This window comes from Ranitomeya variabilis, chromosome 5, assembly GCF_051348905.1.
Source record: "Ranitomeya variabilis isolate aRanVar5 chromosome 5, aRanVar5.hap1, whole genome shotgun sequence".
NCBI classification, from domain to species: Eukaryota; Metazoa; Chordata; class Amphibia; order Anura; family Dendrobatidae; genus Ranitomeya; species Ranitomeya variabilis.
This window is the reverse complement of record NC_135236.1, coordinates 685804710-685824382: the sequence shown is the minus strand read 5'-3', so window position 1 is coordinate 685824382 and position 19673 is coordinate 685804710. Positions and strand designations below refer to the sequence as shown.

Below are 19673 nucleotides of genomic sequence, written 5' to 3'. Positions count from 1 at the left end.
GCAAAGGGGCACCAACGGCTAAGGGGCACTAACGGCTAAGGGGCACCAACAGCAAAGGGGCAACAACAGCAAAGAAGCAACAACAGCGATGGGGGAGCAGCAGCAAAGAGGCAACAACAGCAATGGGAGCGCAATGGCGATGGGAAACAATGGCGACAGGGAAGCAACGTCGACAGGAAAGCACCGGTGATGGGGGAACAACGGCACAGAACAGCAACGGCAACAGGGCATCAATGGCAAAGGGGCAACAACGGCGATGGGGGAGCAACGGTGACGGCAAAGGGTCAGCAATGGCAAAGGGGCAACAACGGCAACGGGGGAGCAACAGCAAAGAGGCTACAACGGCGATGGGGAAGCAACAGCAACAAGGAAGCAACTGTGACGGGGAAGCAATGGCAATGGGCAAATGAAGGCGGAACAAGCTGCCACAGCCAATACTGGGAGTACAGGAGCAGCGCCCATCAACAGCAAAAGCAGACACCTATCAGACTGCTACACTGCCCTTCCCCCGCTGCACTCTGCCCCTCCCCCGCTGCGCTCTGCCCCTCCCCCGCTGCATTCTGCCCCTCCCCCGCTGCACTCTGCCCCTCCCCTTACAGTGACTGCAGGATGATAGCAGAGAGCACTAGTTGGGCAGAGCATGTGAAGCGGAGGCGCAGCGGGGTTAGTGCGGGGTCTGGTGGGTTACTCACGGTTGCCATGTCGATGGAGGCTGTGGCCTCGTCCATGATGAGGATGCTGCTCTTCCGGACGAACGCTCGGGCCAAGCAGAAGAGCTGCCGCTGCCCGACGCTGAAGTTCTCACCGCCCTCCGTGACCATGGCGTCTGCAGAGAGAAGGCGAAGATGTCCTCACAGCCACAGAAATGGCCGTCCCCTGCGGGCCGTGGCCTCCGCTTATGAATCTTCCCTGCCGCCGGCTCTCGCGTCACCCCCAACCCGACACGCACAGCCCACCCCTCCCGGTACGCACATCCCACCCACACCCGTGTGTCCCCCCACCCCGGCCCGCGCACGGATCACGTGTCCCTCAGCCTCGAATCACACATCCTGTGGGGGTATGGCGGTGTTACTTAGGGGCGCCATCTTTCTAGAAGGATCTGTGATTGTCTCGCTGGTGACGGACATCGCTGGGATGACATCTGGCTTTGCAGCTGCGGATCGTCAGATGTTGCCCCCCCACATCCTCCTGGTTTATGTTTCCTAACACAAGAGACCACTACTTCTATTCCTTTAAATGGAGAAGTGTGCGGCCCACCCCTCCCCCGGCCACATACCTAGACCCCCTGGCAGAGCCTTCACCAGGTTCTTCAGCTGCGCGATCTCCAGCGCTTCCCAGAGGCGGTCGTCCGTGCACTTACATTCTGGATCCAAATTCAGCCTGAAACAAAATGGCCGACAGCGGTCACCGCAGCACAGAGGAATGCTGTAAACCGACAAACCCCGTCCGTCACCGCAGCACGACACACTGTAATGAGGGGAATCAGCAGGGCCGGTAACAGCCGCGGCCGACGTCAGTCACAGATGTGGCAGACGAGAAATCTGTCCTGTTACCAGCGGCCCCCGACCCGTATACAGTAACACGAAGCAGAGCTACTGAAATGGCTGAAGAATTGAAGTTACAGAAGCTCAGCAGCCAGATGTTCAGTGCTACATTGTAGCTGGTGTCTCCCCACCGGACCGCTCGGTGCTACATTGTAGCTGGTGTCTCCCCACCGGACGCTCGGTGCTACATTGTAGCTGGTGTCTCCCACCGGATGCTCGGTGCTACATTGTAGCTAGTGTCTCCCCACCGGATGCTCGGTGCTACATAGTAGCTGGTGTCTCCCCACCGGATGCTCAGTGCTACATTGTAGCAGGTGTCTCCCCACCGGACGCTCGGTGCTACATTGTAGCTGGTGTCTCCCCCCGGACGCTCGGTGCTACATTGTAGCTGGTGTCTCCCCCCCGGACGCTCGGTGCTACATAGTAGCTGGTGTCTCCCCACCGGACCGCTCGGTGCTACATTGTAGCTGGTGTCTCCCCACCGGATGCTCGGTGCTACATTGTAGCTGGTGTCTCCCCCCGGACGCTCGGTGCTACATTGTAGCTGGTGTCTCCCCACCGGATGCTCGGTGCTACATTGTAGCTGGTGTCTCCCCCCGGACGCTCGGTGCTACATAGTAGCTGGTGTCTCCCCACCGGATGCTCGGTGCTACATTGTAGCTGGTATCTCCCCCCGGACGCTCGGTGCTACATTGTAGCTGGTGTCTCCCCACCGGATGCTCGGTGCTACTTTGTAGCTGGTGTCTCCCCACCGGACCGCTCGGTGCTACATTGTAGCTGGTGTCTCCCCACCGGATGCTCGGTGCTACATTGTAGCTGGTGTCTCCCCCCGGACGCTCGGTGCTACATTGTAGCTGGTGTCTCCCCACCGGATGCTCGGTGCTACATTGTAGCTAGTGTCTCCCCACCGGATGCTCGGTGCTACATTGTAGCTGGTATCTCCCCCCGGACGCTCGGTGCTACATTGTAGCTGGTGTCTCCCCCCCGGACGCTCGGTGCTACATAGTAGCTGGTGTCTCCCCACCGGACCGCTCGGTGCTACATTGTAGCTGGTGTCTCCCCACCGGACGCTCGGTGCTACATTGTAGCTGGTGTCTCCCCCCGGACGCTCGGTGCTACATTGTAGCTAGTGTCTCCCCACCGGATGCTCGGTGCTACTTTGTAGCTGGTGTCTCCCCACCGGACCGCTCGGTGCTACATTGTAGCTGGTGTCTTTCCCCCGGATGCTCGGTGCTACATTGTAGCTGGCGTCACCCCCCGGATGCTCAGTGCTACATTGTAGCTGATGTCTTTCCCCCCGGACGCTCGATGCTACATTGTAGCTGGTGTCTCCCCCCCGGACGCTCGGTGCTACATTGTCGCTGGTGTCTCCCCCCCGGATGCTCGGTGCTACATTGTAGCTAGTGTCTCCCCACCGGATGCTCGGTGCTACTTTGTAGCTAGTGTCTCCCCACCGGACCGCTCGGTGCTACATTGTAGCTGATGTCTCCCCACCGGACCACTCGGTGCTACATTGTAGCTAGTGTCTCCCCACCGGATGCTTGGTGCTACTTTGTAGCTGGTGTCTCCCCACCGGACCGCTCGGTGCTACATTGTTGCTGGTGTCTCCCCACCGGTCCGCTCGGTGCTACATTGTAGCTGGTGTCTCCCCCCGGACGCTCGGTGCTACATTGTAGCTGGTGTCTTTCCCCCGGATGCTCGGTGCTACATTGTAGCTGGCGTCACCCCCCGGATGCTCAGTGCTACATTGTAGCTGATGTCTTTCCCCCCGGACGCTCGATGCTACATTGTAGCTGGTGTCTCCCCCCCGGACGCTCGGTGCTACATTGTAGCTGGTGTCTCCCCCCGGATGCTCGGTGCTACATTGTAGCTGGTGTCTCCCCCCGGATGCTTGGTGCTACATTGTAGCTGGTGTCTCCCCCCCTGGACGCTCGGTGCTACATTGTAGCTGGTGTCTCCCCCCGGACGCTCGGTGCTACATTGTCGCTGGTGTCTCCCCCCGGACGCTCGGTGCTACATTGTAGCTGCTGGCTTTCCCCCGGACGCTCGGTGCTACATTGTAGCTGCTGTCTTTCCCCCGGATGCTCGGTGCTACATTGTACCTGGTGTCTCCCCCCGGACGCTCGGTGCTACATTGTAGCTGCTGTCTCCCCCCCGGACACTCGGTGCTACATTGTAGCTGCTGTCTCCCCCCCGGACGCTCGGTGCTACATTGTAGCTGCTGGCTTTCCCCCGGACGCTCGGTGCTACATTGTAGCTGCTGTCTTTCCCCCGGATGCTCGGTGCTACATTGTACCTGGTGTCTCCCCCCGGACGCTCGGTGCTACATTGTAGCTGCTGTCTCCCCCCCGGACACTCGGTGCTACATTGTAGCTGCTGTCTCCCCCCCGGACGCGCTGTCTTTCCCCCGGATGCTCAGTGGTACATAGTAGCTGCTGTCTTTCCCCCGGATGCTCGGTGCTACATTGTCGCTGGTATCTCCCCCCGGACGCTCGGTGCTACATTGTAGCTGGTGTCTCCCCCCCGGACGGTCGGTGCTACATTGTCGCTGGTGTCTCCCCCCGGACGCTCGGTGCTACATTGTAGCTGCTGTCTTTCCCCCGGATGCTCGGTGCTACATTGTAGCTGCTGTCTCCCCCCCGGATGCTCGGTGCTACATTGTCGCTGGTATCTCCCCCCGGACGCTCGGTGCTACATTGTAGCTGGTGTCTCCCCCCGGATGCTCAGTGCTACATTGTCGCTGGTGTCTCCCCCCGGACGCTCGGTGCTACATTGTAGCTGGTGTCTCCCCACCGGACCGCTCGGTGCTACATTGTAGCTGGTGTCTCCCCACCGGACCGCTCGGCGCTACATTGTAGCTGATGTCTCCCCACCGGACCACTCGGTGCTACATTGTAGCTAGTGTCTCCCCACCGGATGCTCGGTGCTACTTTGTAGCTGGTGTCTCCCCACCGGACCACTCGGTGCTACATTGTAGCTAGTGTCTCCCCACCGGATGCTCGGTGCTACATTGTCGCTGGTGTCTCCCCCCCGGACGGTCGGTGCTACATTGTCGCTGGTGTCTCCCCCCGGACGCTCGGTGCTACATTGTAGCTGGTGTCTCCCCCCCGGACGGTCGGTGCTACATTGTCGCTGGTGTCTCCCCCCGGACGCTCGGTGCTACATTGTAGCTGCTGTCTCCCCCCCGGACGCTCGGTGCTACATTGTAGCTGCTGTCTCCCCCCCGGACACTCGGTGCTACATTGTAGCTGCTGTCTTTCCCCTGGACGCTCAGTGCTACATTGTAGCTGGCAGGGTCCCCCGTGTGGTCGGTGCACCCACCTTATGGAGCCGCTGAACAGCACGGGGTCCTGCAGGATGATGGACAGGCGGGAGCGCAGCGTGTGCAGCGGGAGCTTCGCGATGTCCATCCCATCAATCACAATCTTTCCTAAGGAAAAATATCCAATAAACCATTATCACCACCCATCTGTGGCGGTCAGGCAATGCTGGGAGTTGTAGTTTCACTACAGGTCGGCTGGTAATGAACCAATGAAAATTAGCCACATCAAGCCCTGCAGATGCTCAGGGGCCCCTGGCTTGGATGGGCCCCGTGCAGGAGCCCCCAGAGACACATGGAGTACAAGCAGGGTCCGGTTACTCCTGGGAAATGGCTGAGAAGAAGGGCCCGGGGCCCCAGGATGGAGGAGGTGGGGGGTGACATGAGATGGCACTTCTGTAGTGGCCCCATGGAATGGGTTTGGGGGCTCTGGAGGTCCCTGGCTGGGATTCCCGTCTCCTATCAGCACAGACATCTCCCGGTCGGCTGCTGATGCCCGCCACCTCCACGCTGCGGACCCCATAATGCCCTGGGACAGTGAATCACTACTACTCCCACTATGGATGCTCTGCAGAAACATCTGCACACTCACCATCAAAGATGTCCACCATCCTGAAGAATGCCAGCGACAGGGACGATTTACCGCTGCCCGTGCGCCCACAGATCCCGACCTGGGGAGAGGAGGAAGCGCACAGTAAGGAAGAACTCCCCCCCCGTAATACTGACTCCTCCGGGGCACGGCCTCGTTCTGTGTACTCAGCTCCCCCGCTAGTCTATGTGTCTCCATGGTTACAAGCCCCGTGTAGTCTGATCCCCATGAGGACAGCAGTGGGAGGATGTGATGGCGCTCTGCAGGGCGGTGACATGATGAGGGTGGTAGTCACCTTCTGCCCCGGTCTGATATAAGCCTTCACGTGTTTCAGCACCGGCTTCAGGTTGTTCTCATAGCGAACGCACAGATCGCTGATCCGAATCTCTCCGCTCTTCGGCCAATCGTCCGGCACCTGCTGCGCATCTGGAGAAACAGGCGGAGAAGATGACGAGGACCCAAAGGACGACACGATGGAAGCAGCGGGGGCCCTCAGAAATCATCGGGGGTACCAGGACCCCCTCCTCCATCAGGTACAGGACGGACCCCCAATGTCGTACCCATGGTCCCCTCGTAACACTCAGACTCGATGTTCAGGAAACTGTTCACCTTCTTCACCGCCCCGATCTGAACCTCCAGGTCCGCCAGATTCCGGACCACCCAATTCAGGTAATTAGTGACCTGCAGAAAACGGGAGACCCCGGATATTACTGCACCCCGAAATATTACAGCACCCCTAAATATCACTGCACACGGGACCCCAGAATATTACTGCACATGGGACCCCAGAATATTACTGCACACGGGACCCCAGAATATTACTGCACACGGGACCCCCGAATATTACTGCACACGGGACCCCGAATATTACTGCACATGGGACCCCCGAATATTACTGCACATGGGACCCCAGAATATTACTGCACATGGGACCCCGAATATTACTGCACACGGGACCCCGAATATTACTGCACATGGGACCCCCGAATATTACTGCACATGGAACCCCAGAATATTACTGCACATGGGACCCCGAATATTACTGCACACGGGACCCCAGAATATTACTGCACTTGGGACCCCCGAATATTACTGCACATGGGACCCCCGAATATTACTGCACATGGAACCCCAGAATATTACTGCACATGGGACCCCGAATATTACTGCACATGGAACCCCAGAATATTACTGCACATGGAACCCCAGAATATTACTGCACATGGGACCCCCGAATATTACTGCACATGGAACCCCCGAATATTACTGCACATGGGACCCCAGAATATTACTGCACATGGGACCCCGAATATTACTGCACATGGGACCCCGAATATTACTGCACATGGAACCCCGAATATTACTGCACATGGGACCCCCGAATATTACTGCACATGGGACCCCAGAATATTACTGCACATGGGACCCCCGAATATTACTGCACATGGGACCCCAGAATATTACTGCACATGGGACCCCCGAATATTACTGCACATGGGACCCCGAATATTACTGCACATGGGACCCCGAATATTACTGCACATGGGACCCCGAATATTACTGCACATGGGACCCCCGAATATTACTGCACATGGGACCCCGAATATTACTGCACACGGGACCTCTGAATATTACTGCACATGGGACCTCTGAATATTACTGCACATGGGACCCCGAATATTACTGTACATGGAACCCCAGAATATTACTGCACACGGGACCCCCGAATATTACTGCACACGGGACCCCGAATATTACTGCACATGGGACCCCGAATATTACTGCACACGGGACCTCTGAATATTACTGCACATGGGACCTCTGAATATTACTGCACATGGGACCCCGAATATTACTGTACATGGAACCCCAGAATATTACTGCACACGGGACCCCCGAATATTACTGCACACGGGACCCCGAATATTACTGCACATGGAACCCCAGAATATTACTGCACTTGGGACCCCCGAATATTACTGCACATGGGACCCCGAATATTACTGCACATGGGACCCCCGAATATTACTGCACATGGGACCCCCGAATATTACTGCACATGGGACCCCAGAATATTACTGCACATGGGACCCCAGAATATTACTGCACATGGGACCCCGAATATTACTGCACATGGGACCTCTGAATATTATATTTAAACTCACAGAAAAGAACATGAGTCCCATATAGTGGAAAGTAACTGTCAAATTGACTTAAAGTACATACCCATATACAGTTAGGTCCATATATATTTGGACAGAGACAACATTTTTCTCATTTTGGTTATAGACATTACCACAATGAATTTTAGACAAAACAATTCAGATGCAGTTGAAGTTCAGACTTTCAGCTTTCATTTGAGGGGATCCACATTAAAATTGGATGAAGGGTTTAGGAGTTTCAGCTCCTTAACATGTGCCACCCTGTTTTTAAAGGGACCAGAAGTAATTGGACAGATTCAATAATTGTAAATAAAATGTTCATTTCTAGTACTTGGTTGAAAACCCTTTGTTGGCAATGACGGCCTGAAGTCTTGACCTCATGGACATCACCAGACGCTGTGTTTCCTCCTTTTTGATGCTCTCCAGGCCTTCACTGCGGTGGTTTTCAGTTGCTGGTTGTTTGTGGCCTTTCTGTCTGAAGTTTAGTCTTTAACAAGTGAAATGCTGCTCAATTGGGTTCAGATCAGGTGACTGACTTGGCCATTCAGGAATATTCCACTTCTTTGCTTTAATGAACTCCTGGGTTTCTTTGGCTTTATGTTTTGGGTCATTGTCCATCTGTAGTATGAAACGACGACCAATCAGTTTGGCTGCATTTGGCTGGATCTGAGCACACAGTATGGCGGCTCTGAAGACCTCAGAATTCATTCCTGTGTCACATCATCCATAAACACTAGTGACCCAGTGCCACTGGCAGCCATGCATGCCCAAGCCATCACACTGCCTCCGCCGTGGTTACAGATGATGTGGTATGCTTTGGATCATGAGCTGGACCACGCCTTCGCCATACTTTTCTCTTTCCATCATTCTGGTAGAGGATGATCTTGGTTTCATCTGTCCACAGAATGTTCTTCCAGAACTGTGCCGGCTTTTTTAGATGTTTTTTAGCCTTTTTCCTCTTGATGCTTATGAGTGGCTGCACCGTGCAGTGAACCCTCTGTAGTTACTTTCATGCAGTCTTCTCTTTATGGTAGATTTGGATATTGATACGCCGACCTCCTGGAGAGTGTTGGTCACTTGGTTGGCTGTTGTGAAGGGGTTTCTCTTCACCATGGAGATTATTCTGCGATCATCCACCACTGTTGTCTTCCGTGGGCGCCCAGGTCTTTTTGCATTGATGAGTTCACCAGTGCTTTCTTTCTTTCTCAGGATGTACCAAACTGTAGATTGTCCCACTCCTAATATTGTAGCAATTTCTCGGATGGGTTTTTTCTGTTTTCGCAGCTTAAGGATGGCTTGTTTCACCTGCATGGAGAGCTCCTTTACCGCATGTTTACTTCACAGCAAAACCTTCCAAATGCAGCACCACACCTCAAATCAACTCCAGGCCCTTTATCTGCTTAATTCAGAATGACATAACAAAGGGATTGCCCACACCTGTCCATGAAATAGCCTTGGAGTCAATTGTCCAATTACTTTTGGTCCCTTTAAAAACAGGGTGGCACATGTTAAGGAGCTGAAACTCCTAAACCCTTCATCCGATTTTAATGTGGATACCCTCAAATGAAAGCTGAAAGTCTGAACTTCAACTGCATCTGAATTGTTTTGTTCAAAATTCATTGTGGTAAAGTCTATAACCAAAATTAGAAAAATGTTGTCTCTGTCCAAATATATATGGACCTAACTGTATTAAAGGACTAGTAAGTGTATACTCCCAAAATACATTTTAACACGGAAAAAATTGGAGTTCCATACAACAAGAGATTTAGTAAAAAGTTTAAGACACTTTATTGAATATACAAAAATGACATAGAAATAACACAAAATCAAAAAAGGACGAAACACCTAGTAAGAAAACAAGTGAGTCCTCAGCGTCTCCAATGAGTAAATGTGGTCTCACACCAAGGGGTTGGTATACACTGCTATATAGTGATTTATATTGTGTAAAAACCACTGAGTGCCGACAGATAAATGTGCGCCCTAATGCCTGTCACAGTGACCTGCGCACAAATAACAAATAGAGCAGTGATAATGTATCTAATAGAAAATTGTCTTACCCATGGTGGAGATAAGTCAGGTGCCAAATCGACCCCCCTAACGCACGTTTCGCGTATGCTTGTTCACAAAGACATTTCCCTCTTTGTGAACAAGCATGGTGACTTATCTCCACCATGGGTAAGACAATTTTCTATTAGATACATTATCACTGCTCTATTTGTTATTTGTGTGCAGGTCACTGTGACAGGCATTAGGGCGCACATTTATCTGTCGGCACTCAGTGGTTTTACACAATATAAATCACTATATAGCAGTGTATACCAACCCCTTGGTGTGAGACCACATTTACTCATTGGAGACGCTGAGGACTCACTTGTTTTCTTACTAGGTGTTTCGTCCTTTTTTGATTTTCTGTTATTTCTATGTCATTTTTGTATTTTCAATAAAGTGTCTTAAACTTTTTACTAAATCTCTTGTTGTATGGAACTCCAATTTTTTCCGTGTTAAAACCCCAGAATATTACTGCACCCCGAAATATTACACCACCCCTAAATATCACTGCACATGGGACCCCGAATATTACTGCACATGGGACCCCCGAATATTACTGCACACGGGACCCCCGAATATTACTGCACATATAGGTACTACCACCCCCATCACATAATGCAGTGCTCGGTGCACTGGACAGGGGTCATTTACGGTTTACGTTTTTTAGATCCATAGAATAGATTTGCGAGTGCAGCTCTGGAGGTGAATGGGGTCGGATAGTGAGAGTCACATACCGTGAGGGCGTAGGTGAGGCCAAACCCAACAATCCCAGAGGTGAGTCCGGAAGTGATGAAGGTGACGGCAGCAGTGAGGACAATGCAGGCGCCCAGGTAATCCTAGAAGGAGATATGTATACAGATCGTGAAGCAGTGCGGATGGATGACGGGTGCAGTGCGGATGGATGACGGGTGCAGTGAGGATGGATGATGGGTGCAGTGCGGATGGATGATGGGTGCAGTGCGGATGGATGATGGGTGCAGTGCGGATGGATGATGGGTGCAGTGTGGATGGATGACGGGTGCAGTGTGGATGGATGATGGGTGCAGTGCAGATGGATGACGGGTGCAGTGCGGATGGATGACGGGTGCAGTGCGGATGGATGATGGGTGCAGTGAGGATGGATGATGGGTGCAGTGAGGATGGATGACGGGTGCAGTGAGGATGGATGACGGGTGCACTGAGGATGGATGACGGGTGCACTGAGGATGGATGACGGGTGCACTGAGGATGGATGATGGTGCAGTGTGGCTGGATGATGGGTGCAGTGTGGCTGGATGATGGGTGCAGTGAGGATGGATGATGGTGCAGTGTGGATGGATGATGGGTGCAGTGAGGATGGATGATGGGTGCAGTGAGGATGGATGATGGGTGCAGTGTGGATGGATGATGGGTGCAGTGAGGATGGATGATGGGTGCAGTGAGGATGGATGATGGGTGCAGCGAGGATGGATGATGGGTGCAGTGTGGATGGATGATGGGTGCAGTGTGGATGGATGATGGGTGCAGTGTGGATGGATGATGGGTGCAGTGTGGATGGATGATGGGTGCAGTGAGCTCTTCTCTGGCAGGGTCTGCCCTCCTCACCGTCCGGACCTCCAGCCACCTGTTTGCCGCAGTCAGGAAGAGATACGCCAGGTTGTTGGTGTCGCTCAGCTCCAGCATGCGCTGCTTGAATCTGGACTCGTGCCTGCGGGTGATGAGAGGTGGATGATTATTCTGCCGCCATCATCCTGCACGACACAGCTCAGCCCATGTAGAGAAAGCCCCCCGTGACCACGGCTATGATGGGCACGTGCTGCCAGGAGGAGTTATCGGGGGGCTGTGGTGGGGCTACTCGGCCCCTGTACAGACCTCGGGACTCCATCTGACGTGTCAGGGCCCTTGTGAGCAGTAACTGGGGGCCACGCCACTCTCTGGGGGTCCCGATCTTCCCTGGGGGTCCCGATCTCCTGCTCCGTCACTTGTAATACATCCATCCTATATAACATGGCGGATACCTGAAGGCGCGGATGGTGGTGAGACCCTCGGCCGTCTCCGAGAAGTGGCAGAGCAGCGGGAGCTGGGTGTTATCATCCAATTCCTGCAGGTCCCTGGAAAACACGGAGCGGAGGGTGACCACATGACAGGAGCCCCCCGGGGGCTGCTCGGACCCCCATACTCACTTGGAGGCGACTCTGAAGTATTTCTGGATGAAGTAGAAGGCGACGCCGAGAGGCAGGAGTGCGATCAGGAAGAGGGGGTTGGCGTAGCTGATGACCCCGATGGCGGACAGGCAGAGGAGCGAGGAGCGGGTGAGCGACTCCAGGGTGGGGGGGATGTGCTGCGGGGACACGAGGGGCCACATCAGTAACGGAGGAGCCGCAGGACCCAGCGCAGCCGGCGCCGTCTCACCTGATCGATGATGTTCGTGTCGGCAGAGAAGCGGTTCAGGATGAGTCCCAGCGGCGTCGTGTCAAAGAACCTGCAGAGAGACACAAGACATCAGGGGGTCCGCGCTTAAAGGGACACGTACATGATCCACAGATCTATAGCACTGCGGCGTTATACCGGGCAGGTGACATTATATAAGGGGGGTCCATATACTGCGATCGTGTGCCAGGAAGAACTGTCAGAGGGACAACAGAACCGGGCAGGTGACCTCATGTAAGGGGGGTCTCCATACTGCAACCGTGTGCCAGGAAGGACTGTCAGAGGGAGGACCGAACCGGGCAGGTGACATTATGTAAGGGGGGTCCATATACTGCAATCGTGTGCCAGGAAGAACTGTCAGAGGGAGCAAAGAACCAGGCAGGTGACCTCAGGTAAGGGGGGTCTCCATACTGCAACCGTGTGCCAGGAAGAACTGTCAGAGGGACAACAGAACTGGGAAGGTGACATTATGTAAGGGGGGTCCATATACTGCAATCGCGTGCCAGGAAGAACTGTCAGAGGGAGGAAAGAACCAGGCAGGTGACCTCATGTAAGGGGGGTCTCCATACTGCAACCGTGTGCCAGGAAGAACTGCCAGAGGGAGCAAAGAACCAGGCAGGTGACCTCATGTAAGGGAGGTCCATATACTGTGACCGTGTGCCAGGAAGGACTGTCAGAGGGAGGAAAGAACCAGGCAGGTGACATTATATAAGGTGGGTCCATATACTGCGACCGTGTGCTAGAAGAACTGTCAGAAGGAGGAAAGAACCAGGCAGGTGACATTATATAAGGGGGGTCCATATACTGCGACCGTGTGCTAGAAGAACTGTCAGAGGGAGGAAAGAACCAGGCAGGTGACATTATATAAGGGGGGTCCATATACTGCGACCGTGTGCCAGAAGAACTGTCAGAGGGAGGAAAGAACCAGGCAGGTGACATTATATAAGGGGGGTCCATATACTGCGACCGTGTGCTAGAAGAACTGTCAGAGGGAGGAAAGAACCAGGCAGGTGACATTATATAAGGGGGGTCCATATACTGCGACCGTGTGCTAGAAGAACTGTCAGAGGGAGCAAAGAACCAGGCAGGTGACATTATATAAGGGGGGTCCATATACTGCGACCGTGTGCCAGAAGAACTGTCAGAGGGAGGAAAGAACCAGGCAGGTGACCTCATGTAAGGGAGGTCCATATACTGCGACCGTGTGCCAGAAGAACTGTCAGAGGGAGGAAAGAACCAGGCAGGTGACATTATATAAGGTGGGTCCATATACTGCGACCGTGTGCCAGAAGAACTGTCAGAGGGAGGAAAGAACCAGGCAGGTGACATTATATAAGGTGGGTCCATATACTGCGACCGTGTGCCAGAAGAACTGTCAGAGGGAGCAAAGAACCAGGCAGGTGACATTATATAAGGGGGGTCCATATACTGCGACCGTGTGCCAGAAGAACTGTCAGAGGGAGGAAAGAACCAGGCAGGTGACCTCATGTAAGGGAGGTCCATATACTGCGACCGTGTGCCAGAAGAACTGTCAGAGGGAGGAAAGAACCAGGCAGGTGACATTATATAAGGTGGGTCCATATACTGCGACCGTGTGCTAGAAGAACTGTCAGAGGGAGGAAAGAACCAGGCAGGTGACATTATATAAGGGGGGTCCATATACTGCGACCGTGTGCCAGAAGAACTGTCAGAGGGAGGAAAGAACCAGGCAGGTGACATTATATAAGGGGGGTCCATATACTGCGACCGTGTGCCAGAAGAACTGTCAGAGGGAGCAAAGAACCAGGCAGGTGACATTATATAAGGGGGGTCCATATACTGCGACCGTGTGCCAGAAGAACTGTCAGAGAGTTGGGAAGAACCAGGCAGGTGACATTATATAAGGGGGGTCCATATACTGCGACCGTGTGCCAGAAGAACTGTCAGAGAGTTGGGAAGAACCAGGCAGGTGACATTATATAAGGGGGGTCCATATACTGCGACCGTGTGCTAGAAGAACTGTCAGAGGGAGGAAAGAACCAGGCAGGTGACATTATATAAGGGGGGTCCATATACTGCGACCGTGTGCTAGAAGAACTGTCAGAGGGAGGAAAGAACCAGGCAGGTGACATTATATAAGGGGGGTCCATATACTGCGACCGTGTGCTAGAAGAACTGTCAGAGGGAGGAAAGAACCAGGCAGGTGACATTATATAAGGGGAGTCCATATACTGCGACCGTGTGCCAGAAGAACTGTCAGAGGGAGGAAAGAACCAGGCAGGTGACATTATATAAGGGGGGTCCATATACTGCGACCGTGTGCCAGAAGAACTGTCAGAGGGAGGAAAGAACCAGGCAGGTGACATTATATAAGGGGGGTCCATATACTGCGACCGTGTGCTAGAAGAACTGTCAGAGGGAGGAAAGAACCAGGCAGGTGACATTATATAAGGGGGGTCCATATACTGCGACCGTGTGCCAGAAGAACTGTCAGAGGGAGGAAAGAACCAGGCAGGTGACATTATATAAGGGGGGTCCATATACTGCGACCGTGTGCTAGAAGAACTGTCAGAGGGAGGAAAGAACCAGGCAGGTGACATTATATAAGGTGGGTCCATATACTGCGACCGTGTGCTAGAAGAACTGTCAGAGGGAGGAAAGAACCAGGCAGGTGACATTATATAAGGTGGGTCCATATACTGCGACCGTGTGCCAGAAGAACTGTCAGAGGGAGGAAAGAACCAGGCAGGTGACATTATATAAGGGGGGTCCATATACTGCGACCGTGTGCTAGAAGAACTGTCAGAGGGAGGAAAGAACCGGGCAGGTGACATTATATAAGGGGGGTCCATATACTGCGACCGTGTGCTAGAAGAACTGTCAGAGGGAGGAAAGAACCAGGCAGGTGACATTATATAAGGGGAGTCCATATACTGCGACCGTGTGCTAGAAGAACTGTCAGAGAGTTGGGAAGAACCAGGCAGGTGACATTATATAAGGGGGGTCCATATACTGCGACCGTGTGCTAGAAGAACTGTCAGAAGGAGGAAAGAACCAGGCAGGTGACATTATATAAGGGGGGTCCATATACTGCGACCGTGTGCTAGAAGAACTGTCAGAGGGAGGAAAGAACCGGGCAGGTGACATTATATAAGGTGGGTCCATATACTGCGACCGTGTGCCAGAAGAACTGTCAGAGGGAGGAAAGAACCAGGCAGGTGACATTATATAAGGGGAGTCCATATACTGCGACCGTGTGCTAGAAGAACTGTCAGAGAGTTGGGAAGAACCAGGCAGGTGACATTATATAAGGGGGGTCCATATACTGCGACCGTGTGCTAGAAGAACTGTCAGAAGGAGGAAAGAACCAGGCAGGTGACATTATATAAGGGGGGTCCATATACTGCGACCGTGTGCTAGAAGAACTGTCAGAGGGAGGAAAGAACCAGGCAGGTGACATTATATAAGGGGGGTCCATATACTGCGACCGTGTGCTAGAAGAACTGTCAGAGGGAGGAAAGAACCAGGCAGGTGACATTATATAAGGGGGGTCCATATACTGCGACCGTGTGCCAGAAGAACTGTCAGAGGGAGGAAAGAACCAGGCAGGTGACATTATATAAGGGGGGTCCATATACTGCGACCGTGTGCCAGAAGAACTGTCAGAGGGAGGAAAGAACCAGGCAGGTGACATTATATAAGGGGGGTCCATATACTGCGACCGTGTGCTAGAAGAACTGTCAGAGGGAGGAAAGAACCAGGCAGGTGACATTATATAAGGGGGGTCCATATACTGCGACCGTGTGCCAGAAGAACTGTCAGAGGGAGGAAAGAACCAGGCAGGTGACATTATATAAGGGGGGTCCATATACTGCGACCGTGTGCTAGAAGAACTGTCAGAGGGAGGAAAGAACCAGGCAGGTGACATTATATAAGGTGGGTCCATATACTGCGACCGTGTGCTAGAAGAACTGTCAGAGGGAGGAAAGAACCAGGCAGGTGACATTATATAAGGTGGGTCCATATACTGCGACCGTGTGCCAGAAGAACTGTCAGAGGGAGGAAAGAACCAGGCAGGTGACATTATATAAGGGGGGTCCATATACTGCGACCGTGTGCTAGAAGAACTGTCAGAGGGAGGAAAGAACCGGGCAGGTGACATTATATAAGGGGGGTCCATATACTGCGACCGTGTGCTAGAAGAACTGTCAGAGGGAGGAAAGAACCAGGCAGGTGACATTATATAAGGGGAGTCCATATACTGCGACCGTGTGCTAGAAGAACTGTCAGAGAGTTGGGAAGAACCAGGCAAGTGACATTATATAAGGGGAGTCCATATACTGCGACCGTGTGCTAGAAGAACTGTCAGAAGGAGGAAAGAACCAGGCAGGTGACATTATATAAGGGGGGTCCATATACTGCGACCGTGTGCTAGAAGAACTGTCAGAGGGAGGAAAGAACCGGGCAGGTGACATTATATAAGGTGGGTCCATATACTGCGACCGTGTGCTAGAAGAACTGTCAGAGGGAGGAAAGAACCAGGCAGGTGACATTATATAAGGGGGGTCCATATACTGCGACCGTGTGCCAGAAGAACTGTCAGAGGGAGGAAAGAACCAGGCAGGTGACATTATATAAGGGGGGTCCATATACTGCGACCGTGTGCCAGAAGAACTGTCAGAGGGAGGAAAGAACCAGGCAGGTGACATTATATAAGGGGGGTCCATATACTGCGACCGTGTGCCAGAAGAACTGTCAGAGGGAGGAAAGAACCAGGCAGGTGACATTATATAAGGGGGGTCCATATACTGCGACCGTGTGCCAGAAGAACTGTCAGAGGGAGGAAAGAACCAGGCAGGTGACATTATATAAGGGGAGTCCATATACTGCGACCGTGTGCTAGAAGAACTGTCAGAAGGAGGAAAGAACCAGGCAGGTGACATTATATAAGGGGGGTCCATATACTGCGACCGTGTGCCAGAAGAACTGTCAGAGGGAGGAAAGAACCAGGCAGGTGACATTATATAAGGGGGGTCCATATACTGCGACCGTGTGCTAGAAGAACTGTCAGAGGGAGGAAAGAACCGGGCAGGTGACATTATATAAGGTGGGTCCATATACTGCGACCGTGTGCTAGAAGAACTGTCAGAGGGAGGAAAGAACCAGGCAGGTGACATTATATAAGGGGGGTCCATATACTGCGACCGTGTGCTAGAAGAACTGTCAGAGGGAGGAAAGAACCAGGCAGGTGACATTATATAAGGGGAGTCCATATACTGCGACCGTGTGCTAGAAGAACTGTCAGAAGGAGGAAAGAACCAGGCAGGTGACATTATATAAGGGGGGTCCATATACTGCGACCGTGTGCCAGAAGAACTGTCAGAGGGAGGAAAGAACCAGGCAGGTGACATTATATAAGGGGGGTCCATATACTGCGACCGTGTGCTAGAAGAACTGTCAGAGGGAGGAAAGAACCGGGCAGGTGACATTATATAAGGTGGGTCCATATACTGCGACCGTGTGCTAGAAGAACTGTCAGAGGGAGGAAAGAACCAGGCAGGTGACATTATATAAGGGGGGTCCATATACTGCGACCGTGTGCCAGAAGAACTGTCAGAGGGAGGAAAGAACCAGGCAGGTGACATTATATAAGGGGGGTCCATATACTGCGACCGTGTGCCAGAAGAACTGTCAGAGGGAGGAAAGAACCAGGCAGGTGACATTATATAAGGGGGGTCCATATACTGCGACCGTGTGCCAGAAGAACTGTCAGAGGGAGGAAAGAACCAGGCAGGTGACATTATATAAGGGGGGTCCATATACTGCGACCGTGTGCCAGAAGAACTGTCAGAGGGAGGAAAGAACCAGGCAGGTGACATTATATAAGGTGGGTCCATATACTGCGACCGTGTGCTAGAAGAACTGTCAGAGGGAGGAAAGAACCAGGCAGGTGACATTATATAAGGGGAGTCCATATACTGCGACCGTGTGCTAGAAGAACTGTCAGAGGGAGGAAAGAACCAGGCAGGTGACATTATATAAGGGGGGTCCATATACTGCGACCGTGTGCCTGAAGAACTGTCAGAGGGAGCAAAGAACCAGGCAGGTGACATTATATAAGGGGAGTCCATATACTGCGACCGTGTGCTAGAAGAACTGTCAGAGGGAGGAAAGAACCAGGCAGGTGACATTATATAAGGGGGGTCCATATACTGCGACCGTGTGCCAGAAGAACTGTCAGAGGGAGGAAAGAACCAGGCAGGTGACATTATATAAGGGGGGTCCATATACTGCGACCGTGTGCCAGAAGAACTGTCAGAGGGAGGAAAGAACCAGGCAGGTGACATTATATAAGGTGGGTCCATATACTGCGACCGTGTGCTAGAAGAACTGTCAGAGGGAGGAAAGAACCAGGCAGGTGACATTATATAAGGGGAGTCCATATACTGCGACCGTGTGCCAGAAGAACTGTCAGAGGGAGGAAAGAACCAGGCAGGTGACATTATATAAGGGGGGTCCATATACTGCGACCGTGTGCTAGAAGAACTGTCAGAGGGAGGAAAGAACCGGGCAGGTGACATTATATAAGGTGGGTCCATATACTGCGACCGTGTGCTAGAAGAACTGTCAGAGGGAGGAAAGAACCGGGCAGGTGACATTATATAAGGTGGGTCCATATACTGCGACCGTGTGCTAGAAGAACTGTCAGAGGGAGGAAAGAACCAGGCAGGTGACATTATATAAGGGGGGTCCATATACTGCGACCGTGTGCCAGAAGAACTGTCAGAGGGAGGAAAGAACCAGGCAGGTGACATTATATAAGGGGAGTCCATATACTGCGACCGTGTGCTAGAAGAACTGTCAGAGGGAGGAAAGAACCAGGCAGGTGACATTATATAAGGGGGGTCCATATACTGCGACCGTGTGCTAGAAGAACTGTCAGAGGGAGGAAAGAACCAGGCAGGTGACATTATATAAGGGGAGTCCATATACTGCGACCGTGTGCTAGAAGAACTGTCAGAGGGAGGAAAGAACCAGGCAGGTGACATTATATAAGGGGGGTCCATATACTGCGACCGTGTGCTAGAAGAACTGTCAGAGGGAGGAAAGAACCAGGCAGGTGACATTATATAAGGGGGGTCCATATACTGCAACCGTGTGCCAGAAGAACTGTCAGAGGGAGGAAAGAACCAGGCAGGTGACATTATATAAGGGGAGTCCATATACTGCGACCGTGTGCCAGAAGAACTGTCAGAGGGAGGAAAGAACCAGGCAGGTGACATTATATAAGGGGGGTCCATATACTGCGACCGTGTGCTAGAAGAACTGTCAGAGGGAGGAAAGAACCAGGCAGGTGACATTATATAAGGGGGGTCCATATACTGCGACCGTGTGCCAGGAAGAACTGTCAGAGGGAGGAAAGAACCAGGCAGGTGACATTATATAAGGGGGGTCCATATACTGCGACCGTGTGCCAGAAGAACTGTCAGAGGGAGCAAAGAACCGGGCAGGTGACATTATATAAGGGGAGTCCATATACTGCGACCGTGTGCCAGAAGAACTGTCAGAGGGAGGAAAGAACCAGGCAGGTGACATTATATAAGGGGGGTCCATATACTGCG

General features: G+C 52.8%; 1 protein-coding gene across 6 annotated transcripts in view; it reads right to left on the bottom strand.

Moving 5' to 3' along the window:
* Positions 1 to 19673, bottom strand: part of ABCC9 (ATP binding cassette subfamily C member 9) — a 184550-nt gene that overhangs the window by 4428 nt on the left and 160449 nt on the right. For all 6 annotated transcript variants that reach the window (XM_077267227.1, XM_077267228.1, XM_077267225.1 and 3 more), the window contains 11 exons: positions 12055 to 12124; positions 11826 to 11983; positions 11661 to 11753; positions 11248 to 11350; positions 10398 to 10499; positions 6013 to 6133; positions 5748 to 5878; positions 5456 to 5534; positions 4866 to 4974; positions 1277 to 1380; positions 693 to 826 (listed from right to left, as the gene is read on the bottom strand). In XM_077267227.1, the coding sequence (XP_077123342.1) occupies positions 693 to 826; positions 1277 to 1380; positions 4866 to 4974; positions 5456 to 5534; positions 5748 to 5878; positions 6013 to 6133; positions 10398 to 10499; positions 11248 to 11350; positions 11661 to 11753; positions 11826 to 11983; positions 12055 to 12124 (1204 nt within the window). The remainder of the gene's footprint in view (positions 1 to 692; positions 827 to 1276; positions 1381 to 4865; positions 4975 to 5455; positions 5535 to 5747; positions 5879 to 6012; positions 6134 to 10397; positions 10500 to 11247; positions 11351 to 11660; positions 11754 to 11825; positions 11984 to 12054; positions 12125 to 19673) is intronic.